Source organism: Myxocyprinus asiaticus, chromosome 49, assembly GCF_019703515.2.
Source record: "Myxocyprinus asiaticus isolate MX2 ecotype Aquarium Trade chromosome 49, UBuf_Myxa_2, whole genome shotgun sequence".
Taxonomy (NCBI): Eukaryota; Metazoa; Chordata; class Actinopteri; order Cypriniformes; family Catostomidae; genus Myxocyprinus; species Myxocyprinus asiaticus.
The window spans coordinates 11,874,130-11,888,421 of record NC_059392.1 but is presented as its reverse complement, the minus strand read 5'-3'; the positions used below and the strand labels follow the sequence as shown (position 1 = coordinate 11,888,421).

Here is a 14,292-nt window from a genome sequence, read left to right as displayed (position 1 = left end):
ACATACTTATTGACATCTTATAGACATATTGCAGATGAGCAAACAATGTAAAAAAAAATACGTCTTCCAGATGTAATCACATATAAAATTGATGTCTGGGTGTTGTTTGTGTGCTATCAAGAATTGTACAGTGATGGTATAAGATTTTAATACCATGATGCTGAATGACTACCATATTCATGTACTTTAGTATTTACATGATAGTCAAAGGTACTTCAAAAATACCATGGTACATGGCCAAAAACCAGGTACTTAAAGGTGCACTCAGTAACTTTTGTCTTTGTGTCATCTTGGACTTACAATGACACTTAGCGGCTTGGATGCAGCATCATTTAAAATCAATAGTTTTCAGTTTCAGATGCTATTGTAGAAATGTAGTATTAACAGTCAGCCATTATTACTTTAATCATCGATGAAAGTGTCAAATAACAAAGCGGTTACTGAGATTGAGTAGTATTAGGCTGGTCATTTGATTCTAAAATGGCCGCCCCCATGTGTGGACCCTCTCTATGTAGAATAAAACAGCTTTTTAAGGTTACTGGTATGACTGGAGTCTTCATTTTAATGGGAGAAGTCATGATTTCCTACATATATTGCAAAATTACAATTCATGTCTTTTAGGGGTAAAACTTTTTTTAATGAGGAAAAAATAACAGTGCACCTTTAATTTTAAGTGAGGTGTTCTGAAATGTTCCCATTGTCAAACATGAAAAATAATTACAATTATGATTTTCAGGCCTGGAAAAGTAATTGAAATGTAATGAAATCCTTTAAACGCTAGTTGACCGTTACGTTACGCTTTCTCCTATGGTAAAATCTTCTGAGTCCTCTGAGCAAAACGGTTCAACTAGTGTGTTATGACATCAAGATCGTTTGCGAGCCGTAAATAGACACCAACCTGTCGCAAAATTGTCCGCGACATATTTTATAAAACAGCAATTTTATCGTAGTGAACTTCACACATTGTTCATTCCAAACGGATGGTTAGTGGTTAGTGGTTAGATGGTTAGTGTAATCAATAGACAGTTGCATTTGGAGGGATTGCATGTGAGCAGGCATGATGGTTACATGTTGAAGATTAGCGGACAGGCGGGCAATTAATTAAGTGATGAGCTGTTTGCTCACAAAAGCAATTTATTCAGTACACTAAAGCATCTCCTCCATTAACATCCATCCAAAAAGAACGGCCTCTTGTCCCGTCGTCAGTGTACCGCCGCGTTACGCTATGTTTTGTTAACCTTGAAGGCTCACTTTGGTTGAGGGGTTCTGGTCGGAATCTAGTAATTACGGTAATTCCGACATGACATTAAAGCACCATTATCCTTAGTATTGTGGAAAAAGTGACAGTTATGTGTGTTTGACAAGAAAAATAAACATGAAAGTTCTCTAGTCCACCACTAGATGTCGTGATTACTCCAATATTTAGTCCTGCGATCCTCAAATCACGCGATATCTCAAGCGCTCTGACGGCAGTTTTCGCGAGAGCTTGTGGACGCTTCCTCTTGGTTGGAGATCGGCTTCCTGACCGGACTTTTTTTTTTCTACCCCCGCTTATTTTCCTTGGGGGGCATTTCAGCTTGAGTTTTCCAGGAACGACACCACGCGTCCTCGTAGCCAAGCAATTTCGTACAGCTTTACGCGGCCAGTCGCAGTGGCAGCGAACGAGAGACCTAACTTGTCTTTTGCCGCCTGCCAGTGGGAGCGTTCGACAGTCAAAGGCCGTATCGAAGACACATTCCAGCGTTGCACGCTTTAAAATAAACTGCTTTAATACACCCTCAATGCACTTTCACGCCTATGGCAGCGTCTATTTTTACCTGACACCCTCATAGTCACTGATACTGCTTCTAGAGGCATGACAGGGTGGTGAAATTTTGGGCTGCAGCATTTCAGAAACTTCTGTAGATACTATTGCAAGAGTTTGTGTGATCAATAGACAGTTGCATTTGGAGGGATTGCATGTGAGCAGACGCAACCTGTTTGTTCTCTTTGAGGTAGATTGCTGGTAACTATGGCACCCAAAAGAAGACCTGTCCCATTGATCATAACTCCCACTGGAGAGGGACAGTCAACCAACATTGATGCAGCAGCAGAGTGAGTAGATCATTTGTTTTTATCATTGGAAAGTTGTGATTTAACACTTTTAAAAGGTCTGTAAAAGTCATGGATCTCAATTTTTTTTTTCTATAGTTCATATAATGCTTTTTGTAATGACAATCACTGAAAAACAGGCTATTTTTTAATCCTTATTCAGTAATCACTTATGACTGGCCTGTAAAAGTCATGGAAATTCATTGGTCAAAAAGTGTGGGAACACTGCTTTGTGCAGATTTCAGTATGTCTTACCTTAAAACCATTTCTCCGGTCTTCAGGGCCAACCTGGAGGCCTTGCAGAGGAAGTTGGGTGAGCTAGATTTGGATGAACAGCAGAGGAAGCGTCTTGAAGCTTTCCTCACCCAGAAAGCTCAGGTGGGTGAGCTAAAAGATGAAGATTTTGACCCCATATGTGAACTTGGCGCAGGTAACGGTGGGGTGGTCCACAAGGTCCGTCACAAACCTTCAAGACTTGTCATGGCCAGAAAGGTGAGTAATCTACAAGCTTCCTGTATCTGCTGCTGCAACTTTGTCATAGCATGTAATGTAGACAAAGGCTGAACCCCTGTTTGCCTCTCCCAGCTGATCCATTTGGAAATCAAACCAGCTATCAGGAACCAGATTATACGAGAGCTGCAGGTTCTACATGAGTGCAACTCACCCTACATTGTAGGGTTTTATGGTGCTTTCTACAGCGATGGCGAAATCAGCATCTGTATGGAGCACATGGTGAGAGAACAGAGCTGGAGTTGTGTGGTTCATGGATGGTTGCAAGTGTTTCACCATCATTTTAAAGCTTCAAACAAGATTGACAACATTCGCTTTCCAGGAGCCTGTAGTTGTTTTGATTTTTGCATCACTGTCAGTACTAGGTTTGTACGCAAATTTCATGATACGATACGACGCAGAAGCCTCACAATACTATACGAAACGATTACTTAAAAAAAACAAAAAACAGCACCCACAAAAATGTTTTGCTTAAACTTCAAGGATTCAACATTACAATGTCTCACATTGACAACAAAAAATGGAGCTCTATAATAAAGTAACTTAACAGCTGCATTTATTTTGTTTGAAAATGAGGAAAACTCATATAAACTCACATTTATCATGTTTGTCTGGAGGAAAATGATTTTGTCTACATTCAGCTCATTTTTATTTTGATAGTACTGTTCACAATGCAATTAGTTTCAAAGTAGTTTTATAGAAAATCATGCCTTAAAGTCTTAAAGCCCCCAGTGAGCAAGCTAATTTTGACTGTGGCAAAGGAAAAAAAAAACTCATTTCAACCTTGAGAGGAGCCTAACCTCTGGTTTTACAATATTTGTTCTAAATCAAAAAATGATTTCGAGGTTTATTTACAGTTCTTTTTACCAGCTTATCCAATGCCCACAAGTTTTGTACTCATACCTGTTTACATTTCGATGTCAAAAACAGAGAATAATAAGTCTCATGTAATCGCTGGTTTCTTATGTTGTCGTTTAAAATAGCAATGAGCATTTTGCTTTGCATGTAATCACTCTCAGTGTCGGCAAGGAGAGGCTTTCTGTTAATTGCAGATTTCTGCTGTTGTTTCGAGGTGATGTCCCCGTAAATATAACAACACATTTGATGTACTGTAGCACAGGAACATGACATTATTGTTTGTCAAATTCGACAAGCTGGCGCTACAGTCTTCTTGCCGTTTGCCATCAGTCTTTGAGCTCAACTCACCAATGTAGACTAGTTGCTCTGTTTTCCTGTGAGCGCTCAGTGCCGCCTCTCCAGGGAGCAGCACTCAATGTAGCATTATTTGGTTTTAATCACACTAGCAGTTATCTATTTATTTATGTATTGTACGATACATATGCTCTCGAATCGGGAGTGTTGCGTTGTATCATACGATATGATCATTTTAACACATCTAGTCAGTATGTTTTCATGCACTTTAAAAGTTAGATTTTAGTTGGACTAAAACATTTCTTTTTAAATGTCGTGTAAACCCTTTAGTAGGACTGAAATCATACCAGTCTGATTTTTTGCAAAGTTGGACTGACACACCAAGATAATGCTTTTGTAGTTTGGCTTGAAATTAAATGTGTTTGTCCACAGGATGGAGGCTCACTGGATCAGGTGCTAAAGGAAGCCAAAAGAATCCCTGAAGAAATTCTGGGAAAAGTTAGCATAGCTGTAAGTATAACTGTCCTCTTCTGTTTTGAAATAATGGCATTTAAAAATTGGTCAGGATGGTTGAGTAGTGAATTCATGTAGATTAGTTTTTCAAGCTTCAAATTTTTGTAGGATTTTGTTGTGCTGACAATTAAACCCTTGTCTCTTATTGACTTATGTTGGCTTATTGAATTATGTTTGGATAGAATTGAAGCACACAATCTAAACATGAGCCTGCAAGGCATGTGTAATAATAACACTGTTATTATAAATCAATAGAAAAACACAAAATAAGATTAGATGGCAACCAGCTTTTCTTTTTTATCTTTATATCAAAAGCAGAATAAAAAATAAACTGGCACAAAACCTCCATCTTAACATGTCTGGCACCAGTAAACAGACCACAATATAATAAGGCTGTGACCACACCCACAGATCTGCAAACTTTTGTCAAACTCACGAGTCAGTCACCAAGACATTTAATTTTACATTTGAAAATGACAAAAATAAAAGCTGTAGGACACAGTACAAACATTGTACATAAAGCTGTATATATGAGTGTTTGTACAGTTTATTCTTTGCATGAGTGAATGCATTTCAGCTTTCCTTAATCACTAAGCAGAAGTTGTTTTGTAAAGTCTAGAATATGTAACATTTGCTGTAAATTAAGGAAGCTGAATGCAACATTGACTGTTGCACGATGAACTCTATTGATAATTCTCTTTCCACAGGTACTCCGAGGACTTGCATATCTTCGGGAGAAGCACCAAATAATGCACAGAGGTACTTGAAACATTCCTCGCTAGTGTCTTAGACAACTACGTGTGCGTACACGCACAGAACGGGGTGCAGGAAGTAGGCCCCTTAATGCAGCTATTGAAATTGTGTAAGAAGCATGATTATTGTAAAATGATTATTATAGACAGATTAGCCCTCACTTTTGAAAGGTTTTCTGATTTCCCTTGAACCCTCACCAGAAAGTCATCCAGTTCCTAACCTGAAAATAAACTAAGCAGTATGTAAAAGTAACGCAAAGTTACCATAACATTGTTTCATTATCTTATTTATGTCAGTTTATAAACTGATCATAAAGCTCATCTTCACAAAGATTAAACAAAAAAAAATTAGCAACTTATTAAAAGTACATCACTGATTACCGTGCTAAATAAGGGGCTAAATATGTAATATAAAAAACATCAAAAGTGTTTCATCATCAGGTTGTATACAGCTCAAAGTATGCTTTGGATGTGACACGAACGCTTAGCTGAGGCATATAGCTGAATGCTCGACCTTTCAAAGTATACTCCATTTGACTTTGCAAGCACACACTTGTATAACTCAGATTCGAATTATACAAATGCTGGCGCATGCGCACTACAACTGCTATGAGAGACTGGACTATTTCTCTTCAGGAGTTTAGACCCGTAAAGATGTTTTAATAGACCTTCAGATTCGAGTTTTACAAATGCTGGTATCTCCTGACCTCCTCACACAAGCGTTCTTGATATGCACAACTACTGTTGTGTCCACCTTCATTTCCTGTTGTTTAGTGGCGATTACATCTTTTAGCACTTCTTCGTGACAGCAACGGCTCAGCTGTGAGTATTGCCACCTTGTGGACCCACTAAGTAGTGCAATTAATTCCAGGCACATGCACATACCGCACTTTCAGAGGACGCACGGTTAGAAAAATGGCATGCGTTCAGTGCTCGAGCACTCTGCTGATGACGAAATTTGTGTCACGCATCTTGTATGAAGACGCCTTGCGTTCACGTCTAACCGAAGTATATTTTGATCTTAATGTTCTGGAGGAGCCATGCTGGGTTTGAAGGGTAAAGGCCAAAACATTCTCTATGCAAGTACGTGAACGCTGACGCTTTTAGCTACCGAAGCTTGATTTTGTGTGTTTTTGCTTTTCAAAATGTCTCAGGCCGCAATTTATAAGGTAACAAAAGTACACGTTGCAGCCTCAACACTGCTGCAAGGGGCGTTACAGCAGACATTAGTGTAAACTGTCCGCTTCTATGGTAAGTTTTCTCTCTCAAGTCAACTACTGTCATGGCAGAGCAACAAATCTAAGAGAATATTGCTGAGCAAGTATGTTAAAGTTACTATATTTATAGTAGCCTACCTGAATAATAACACATACACTTTAATGGCACAGACTTTTGAAGGTATCTCTATCACCCCTTTGAGTACTGAGGTTTGTTACTGCCACAGTAACGCAAGAACACACGTTAAGCATGTTTAATTGGACCATGAGTTGGCCAAGCAGGCACATTTTCGTACGAGTACTTGCGTATAGTATGTTTCTGGTCTTAGACAGGGAGAGTCAGGCCTGTAGTTGTGCAATTGTGGCAGGGAGAGCTTGCTTGCAAGGAGCTGTCGAAGAGCCCAGCCGGTAATTACAGCCTCTCGGATGTGATTACATGGCAGCCGCACCCTGCAACCCCCTCTCTTCTTTTTCCTCTCCCACTCTCACCCCTCTGTCCACTCCCAGTGGGTGTTAGGGCTGAAGGAGGGCTTGCCATGTGTGGAATCGTTACATGTCCACACTGTTATTTGCTCTTCTCTCCCTGTGTTTAAGAGTAGGGAGGTGGAAAGTGGAGGCCTGCATGTCTGTCCTCTGTGATACAACTGTTGGAGTTAGCTTGCAGAATGCAGAGCATCTTGTGAAATGTTTTTGCTGCTTGAATGCTGGCTGTGCAGGAGAAAGGGCATTTGAACGGGGTTTGAGGAAGAAAGCCAGGTGGTACTGCTGGGATTTGGACCCCGGCCCTCTTTTCCTCCCCCCATCTAACATGGTCTCTCTCTGGTCCCTTTAGACGTTAAACCCTCAAACATCCTGGTGAACTCGCGCGGTGAGATCAAACTGTGCGACTTTGGCGTGAGTGGCCAGCTCATCGACTCCATGGCCAACTCCTTCGTTGGAACACGGTCATACATGTCGGTGAGTCACCCTCCCACTCCCCTCCCCAACCCCTCCGCCCATCTCGTTCCAAGACCTGAGCCAGTGCCCAGGATTCTTCCATGTGGTGAAGAGGAAGCTGCTGCCAGATTTTTCCCCACTCCTCCTAGCCACCTGCAGGGTGCGGTGCCCCACCCTGGTACAGCTTTGACTAGCTCTGCTCTCTTCCTTGACAGCCGGAGAGACTCCAGGGCACACACTATTCGGTTCAGTCAGACGTGTGGAGCATGGGCCTGTCATTGGTTGAGCTATCTATTGGACGCTTCCCCATCCCTCCACCTGATGCCAAGGAACTGGAGGCCATTTTTGGCCGGCCAGTACTGGATGCAGGTGGGGCAGAAGGTCACAGCATGTCCCCGAGACCCAGGCCTCCAGGACGACCAGTCAGTGGTAAGACCTCATTTAATTTCCCTTGCATTCCTCTTCAGGATATTATCCATTCTGTGCATTGAAGATGCAGTGTGGCTGTTACATGGTCAAATTGACCTTACATAACAAATTGCAGCTCAAAAGCCACAATTTGTACATTGTCCCTCAACATCTTACATCAATAATCAGCTTATTACTTATTTCTAACTGTGATATTTACTAATTTGATTTTTTTTTTTTTTTTTAAAGTTCACTTTAAAGAGAGAGTGCTCCCAAAAAATGAAAATTCTGTTATTTACTCACCCTCATGTTGTTCCAAACTTTTTCACAAATATATCTGTTGTGTTCAACAGGATAAAGAAAGTCATACAGGTTTGGAACAACATGTGGGTGAGTAATGAGATTTGGGTGAAATATCCCTTTAAGTAAATCTGTGTTCAAGCTTAAACCGGGTCAAAATGACCCTCAACAGCACGGAAGGGTTAAAGAGAGGACTTTTCTATTCATATTCATTATCAGCATTGCTTTTAGCCCAGTTTAGTGCAAAATAAGCATTGCGTTAGAGAAGCTTCTCTGAAAATACCACGTCCAAGTAATATTCAAAATGTAGTCAAGCCTTGCAAATTCTTTTCCCGCAGGACACGGAATGGACAGCAGGCCAGCCATGGCTATATTTGAGCTACTGGACTACATTGTCAATGAGGTCAGAGAATTTGCTTAGCTTGCAACTTAGTTCCTTTGTGCTTGTTTTTGCCTTTTGTAGTATTTTTGATATAGCAGTTTTACTCCAATATCACCCCTTTCTCTGCTCCTCACTGTCTCTGCATCTGCAGCCACCACCCAAGCTGCCCCACGGCGTCTTCACCACTGACTTCGAAGAGTTTGTGACGAAATGGTGAGTTCTCGTGTTGTATCTTTATCTCTGTTTTGTGGGCAAGGTAAGTTATGTTTGACCGACGTTTTTTTTCCTGTTTGGCCGATTCATTTTCCAAGCCGCACCGCACTAAGAATCACCTGCTTGCACATAAACAGTAGTGGTTTTAACCACCATGCAGTTGTGTGGGGCCCTAGACGTTATGGGGGGCCCCGCCCCATAGGAAAGCTCTGCAAAAACCGCTCGAGGGGTAACATGATGTTCTGGGTAAACGTGCGAATACATTGTTGTATGTCTCAGAGCGGTTCACATTAGAAGTCGCTGGCTTGGTCGCTGGTCAGTTTAAGTAGGAATTTGAGTTCGGGTTTGTCATTTATGGAAAAATATACAGGCCTTCTGAACTTGTTTCACCCACACGCTCTCGCTCACAGATGCGTGCAAACGAGTTGGGGCCGTTCACACCTAACATGTTTTTGTGTGCATCTGCTCTGTTTTTTTAATTGTTTTCCTATCTAAACGTGCTGGACGAACGTCCTTGACTGCTGCACCGCGTCTCACAGTTTCTTCAGTGTCTCACACAGGACCGGCACTTTTTTAGACACTGTGTCAAGTTAATAAGAACTTCAGGTTTCAAAAACTCATGTTGAGACACCTGCATTCTGTTTCATTTCTGCGCTGCATCTAGATTATGTGACACCTGCATTAAAAACAGATTTAACGTTCTGAACAAGTTCAGGTTGCAAAGAAGTGTGTTACAATGTTTAACATTATTCCAGATTGTTCTGCACCAAGCAAAGTTCCAGCGCTTCAAAAACACCAATGTTTTCTTTTCCTTCTGCTTAAGTGTGTTGAAGGGGCGCCGTGCCTTGTATGTTTACTGTTACAATACTGTTACGAATGTTGCCTATGATGCTTACAATAAATACAGCCTTTTGCAACATGGTGAACAATACACTGCAGCGTCAGAATATAAGCTCCACGTGAAAATAAATAAGACAGCAATATATTATTATTGTATACAGCAAATCCTCAAAGTAATAATACAAATATATTATTATGACAAATTGGACAACAATAAATAATTGTTGGGTTATAATATTAATAAATAACAACTACATTTCAAAATGTTGCTGGGTGAAGTTGTAGGTTTTGCATGCACTGTTCACAAAAAAAACAAAAAAAAAAATTCGTAGCAACGAAGGCTCAGACTGTATCAAAGCAAGATGCTGAATCCATGGTGGAAGAAAGTGTTCCACTCACAAGAGCGTTTTAGGGATGAAAACTAGAAAATGTCTTGAGATAAATCCCTGAACGATGTCTTAAGGTGTGGTAACCGTGGTGTGATAACCTAGGTATAAGCGGAATAATTGACTCCGGCCCGCTGTGCGTCGTGACCGCGTTACCACCTCGGGTGTGCATTATTTTTCAATAATTCAACGGTCCGTTGTCAATTGTTCCTTACATATATTAAAACTGTGACAAATGTTGCACAACAGTCAGTCCATGACACTCCTAGCAGGCGATCCGGGCTGAGTAAACTGGAAGCGGTCAGTAGATTGCTGCTCTCGCTGGATCCGCACAAGAGCGATAAAGCAACTTCAAAGTAAAAGCACTTCATGTGTGCTATAAGTAAATGTCATATTCACTGATGTGAAGTGTGCATAGCCTTGGCATTGTTTCGGAGACCATACAAGCTGGATACAATGATAGATACTGTTTTGTTGTACAAACTTACGAGACTAATTTGCCATCAGTGTTTAAAACATGGAGGCTTGAGGTTGATGAAACTCCAAAAAAAAAAGGGCATGTTCCTCACATTAGAGATTTCTGTTTTAACACTGTGTTGATTTGGGATTGTTGGTTTGTCTTATTGATTGTTTTTTGTGTGTTTCACAGCCTCATGAAGAACCCCGCTGACAGAGCTGACCTCAAGATGCTAATGGTTCGTAATGTCATATTTCTTTAATGGTACCTTAAAATGAAGACAGCGGTTCGGAACAGTATAATATTATTATATTATATAACTTGAACCATTCACTCTAAAATATGGGAATTTTAATTCAGTAAGTTTAACCACAATGTACATAAACAAAACAGTATGGTTTGAGTTGGCTGTAACTAATACTGTTGGAAGTCCCACTTGAAGAGTGACGAAATGCATATCCAGTTATATAGTTGTCGATTTTTGGCCATGTTTGTACAGCGATTTGCTCGAGTTAAGACTTGAATTTGATAGGCCTATGTTCTTCCCCTCCCACTCAGTTGGAAGCTTTAGTCAGTTTTGTGGTACTGAAATGCCTGTAGTTAAGCACAACAGGATATCACAGTGTATTACAGAAGACCATGTTATTACTGACAACAGTATAATAGGATAGATAACATTTTAGGAGTATATTGATGGTAATCAAGGTAGTATCCATAATTGTGTTAGATTTGATTCCTGCCAGCAGAACTTGCTCATGTTGTAACTCATGTGACTTTTGTTTCCAGGGCCACACGTTTATCAAGCGGGCTGAGGTTGAGGAGGTGGATTTTGCCGGATGGTTGTGTAAAACCATGGTCCTCCATCAGCCCAGCACTCCTACCCATAGCGCCGAATGAACGCTGGCTCACAGCGTAGCCAGCCATGCCATCCTCATACTCCGCTCTACTGCTCTCCTCTCTTCTCTCACAGGCCTGTATGCTTGTAAGCCTCTGACACACCGCTGTGCACTCTTTTGCAGTTCTCTGCTTGCTCTTCCCTTCTGCTGCGGTACTTTCTGGGGGCATTGTTTTATAACGGAGAGCCTCTAGTGTTGGAACACTTAGTCATTTGAATGAATATGGAGATTAGAGTCACTTAAGTGGAGTGGCTGTATTTTTAAAGACCAGATTAATCAGGAATGTGTCCAAAATGCTAAAGATCAACTAGGTTTTTGTTCATAAAACAGCTATTTCATTCATTTTTAACTTTTTTTCAGGGTCTGTTTATCAGTTCATATTATTATGCTTTGTTGCTAAAGTGCTTTTCATTGGCAGTTATCGTTACACTATGTAAAATGGATAGCATGATTTAATGGCAGGCATTTCATTGAGAAACTGCCATTTGCATCTAAGCAATTTGAAACCAAAGAGAGGGCTATTGTGGATCGTACAGGTTTGTTTATTATAAAGGTGATTATAAAAACGCAAGATGGCCAAATCAGAAACATCCAGGTGCATGTGTACAGGTGTTCAGCTCTTGCATTGCAGGCCAAGTAATCTGTCACACCAACCAGTGGCCATGCTGTAAGTTTGAACACACTACCAGTTAAAAGATACATTCACCTAATTGGAGTTCCTGTATCAGATTCCCTTAATTCTACTGCTGTGCCTGTAAAAAAGATCAGTGATTTAGTATTCATGAAATTATACTGTTTTCTAGGGGGACAACTAGTCCCTTTAACATTGGTTCTCAAAAGCACTTTCAGTGAGTCATGTTTTTCTACAGTAATTTGTTGATGTTCTCCTTAAGTTTCTGAAATCATGGTGTTCTACTCCAAACCAATGCTTGAATGGTTTTCCCATCTCAAATCTTGTTTTTCAATTCTGAAATGGTTTTTGCAAGGGTATATTTGGGGCAAATTACAGTTTACTTATGCTTCAATGTTCTGTTCTCTAAGAAACAGTTATTTTTATTTTATTTGCTCTTGAGTACAACCAGGGAAGCACCCCAGATTATAGTGCTTTCCTGAGAGCCTGATGAATTTGAACACATCTAAGCTTCTCCATGTACATTCTGAGACTGAACTTCAGTGGTTTATAAAGTGGAAAGTAATGTCTCAGGCCACCATGTACAGTGCTATGCAGATCAAATGAACCTCTCTCATAAATACACGGGTGTTACAGATGGGCATTGTGAAGTGTGGCTGAAGCCCACTTGCTCTGGATAGCTTGGTGTTTCTTTTCTCTCGAGTACTTTTCAGTAACATTGAAACTATTACTGGCACACTGGCATTCAGCTCTGACCAAGTGAATGCATCTTCACACTTGCGTGTATAAAACTATATGTACAGTACAAATGGTACTGTGTTTCAGTCTTAAAAGTTTAGCATTTTATGGGGTGTTTTTTGTTGTTTTTTTGTTTTTTTTTTTGACTAGTTTAGAGAAGAGGATATAAACCAATTTATTACCATATGGAATGTGTTGAATACAATTCTAATATAAAAATAAAACTTATTTGTGAATGATTATTCTCCTGCATTTATTGTCATCAGTCTTGATGAATGGCATGTTTGTTTATACATGTTTGATTAAACAATGTTTGTACATAATTAAAATATTCATGATGTAAAAATTCTTGGGATGTATCGTAGTGAATTGCCTAATGGACCTTAGTGAAGGTAGACACCAAAATGGACGTGTCACAAGTGAAAATGAGGCTGTGAGTGATAATCGTAGTTTGTTCAGTAGGTTGTACTGTTGTGTACCTGGGTGTTGATTATTCTGCTGACAAATCATTGAAAATGTCTTAACAAAAGAAATCAGTCCCTTACAGCCTCATTTTAATGGGTGTCAAATTAAACATGGCATTTACTCTGATTAAGGTCTATAGTAGGATCTTTCAAACTTTTTGATTCCAAGGACCCTAAAATATGGCGATCCCCTTTAGATATAAAGCAGCTATTTATTTTCATGTATGATATGTTCTTATTGTATTAAAACCAAACTTTTTTTTTTTTCTTCACTAAATGAAATGCTGATTTGGTTTATAATTTTGGATTTAAAAAAATGATTGCTGTCAATTAAATAACTATAAAAAAATCTATTGATTTCCAGCCAGTCTTTCGAAAGCAGAATGAACTGTTATAATAATTTAAATTCAGTAAATGTGTTATTTTTATTGCATTGAACCTAGATAATTCATATCTTAATGTTAACTTTGACAGCCCTAAAAATACAAATCGTAAAAAAATAAATAAAACAAAATTCTCAAATCTTTCCGCTGACCCCCTAACTCCCCCCTTGTGGCCCATATAGTACTGTAAGTAATGGTAATGCAGGACAGTCGGATTTTAGCTAACAATAATATAGCTAGGGTTAGCTAGTATAACACTGTTTGCATAGTTACCTATGTAAAATTCAAATTTTAGGTAGTTTGAGGTATGTATAAAATTAACAAAGTAATGAGGGAGAGAACCAGTCAGCCAGTGTTTCTCTGCACACCAAGTAGGAGGGATAAGTGAGTTGTTACCGTACCAATGTTCCATGCTTCTGGAACATTAACAAAAATCACTTAATATCATAGATGCCTAAGAAAATACAATGTACCTAAAGTATTTAAGTGCCCCTGCCCTATACCGCCCTCTGTGACTGGTGTGCATAAGTTCATTCTGCAGCTCCTGTACTTAGTACTAGTGCTGCACAAATACACTACTGTATGTCCACTCCCTGTTTTACGGAAGAGTCCTCAATTGTACAGTCACTTTCAGGGAGGTCATGTACTACTCCTCCTGTTTTTGAGAAACTCTCAGTCTGGTATCAGTTAAACCGGTGAACGGGTATCTTAAGTGGCAGAAGATAATCCATGCCTGTCTTGCTGGTCAACTGTGCTCATCGCCCTACTCAAAATGATATTGGTGAGTATGAAACACCAAAGTGGTACCTGTTTCGTTGATTAGTAACTTGTGTTTATTGTAAATTGTTTTCTTGTAGACGATTTGAATGTTTCACCATAGGGTGGAGAGAAAGGTAATATAGTAGTGTCACTCCTCTCTGACGACCCCTTGAGAGTGAGTGCACTCTAAGATATATGTTAGTTTGAGACAGTAGAGGGTGTGTGTGTATATGTGTGTTGCGAGGGGGACTGCTGGCAGACCCT

General features: G+C 39.9%; 1 protein-coding gene across 1 annotated transcript; it reads left to right on the top strand.

Moving 5' to 3' along the window:
• The first annotated feature begins 1,479 nt into the window (after positions 1 to 1,479).
• Positions 1,480 to 13,121, top strand: LOC127438106 (dual specificity mitogen-activated protein kinase kinase 2). Its single transcript, XM_051693377.1, has 11 exons — positions 1,480 to 2,094; positions 2,373 to 2,583; positions 2,677 to 2,823; positions 4,186 to 4,263; positions 4,974 to 5,025; positions 7,068 to 7,192; positions 7,387 to 7,600; positions 8,218 to 8,282; positions 8,413 to 8,474; positions 10,350 to 10,395; positions 10,944 to 13,121. The coding sequence occupies exons 1-11, from the start codon at positions 2,012 to 2,014 to the stop codon at positions 11,052 to 11,054; spliced, it is 1,194 nt and encodes a 397-aa protein (XP_051549337.1). The 5' UTR covers positions 1,480 to 2,011; the 3' UTR covers positions 11,055 to 13,121.
• The last annotated feature ends 1,171 nt before the right edge of the window (positions 13,122 to 14,292 follow it).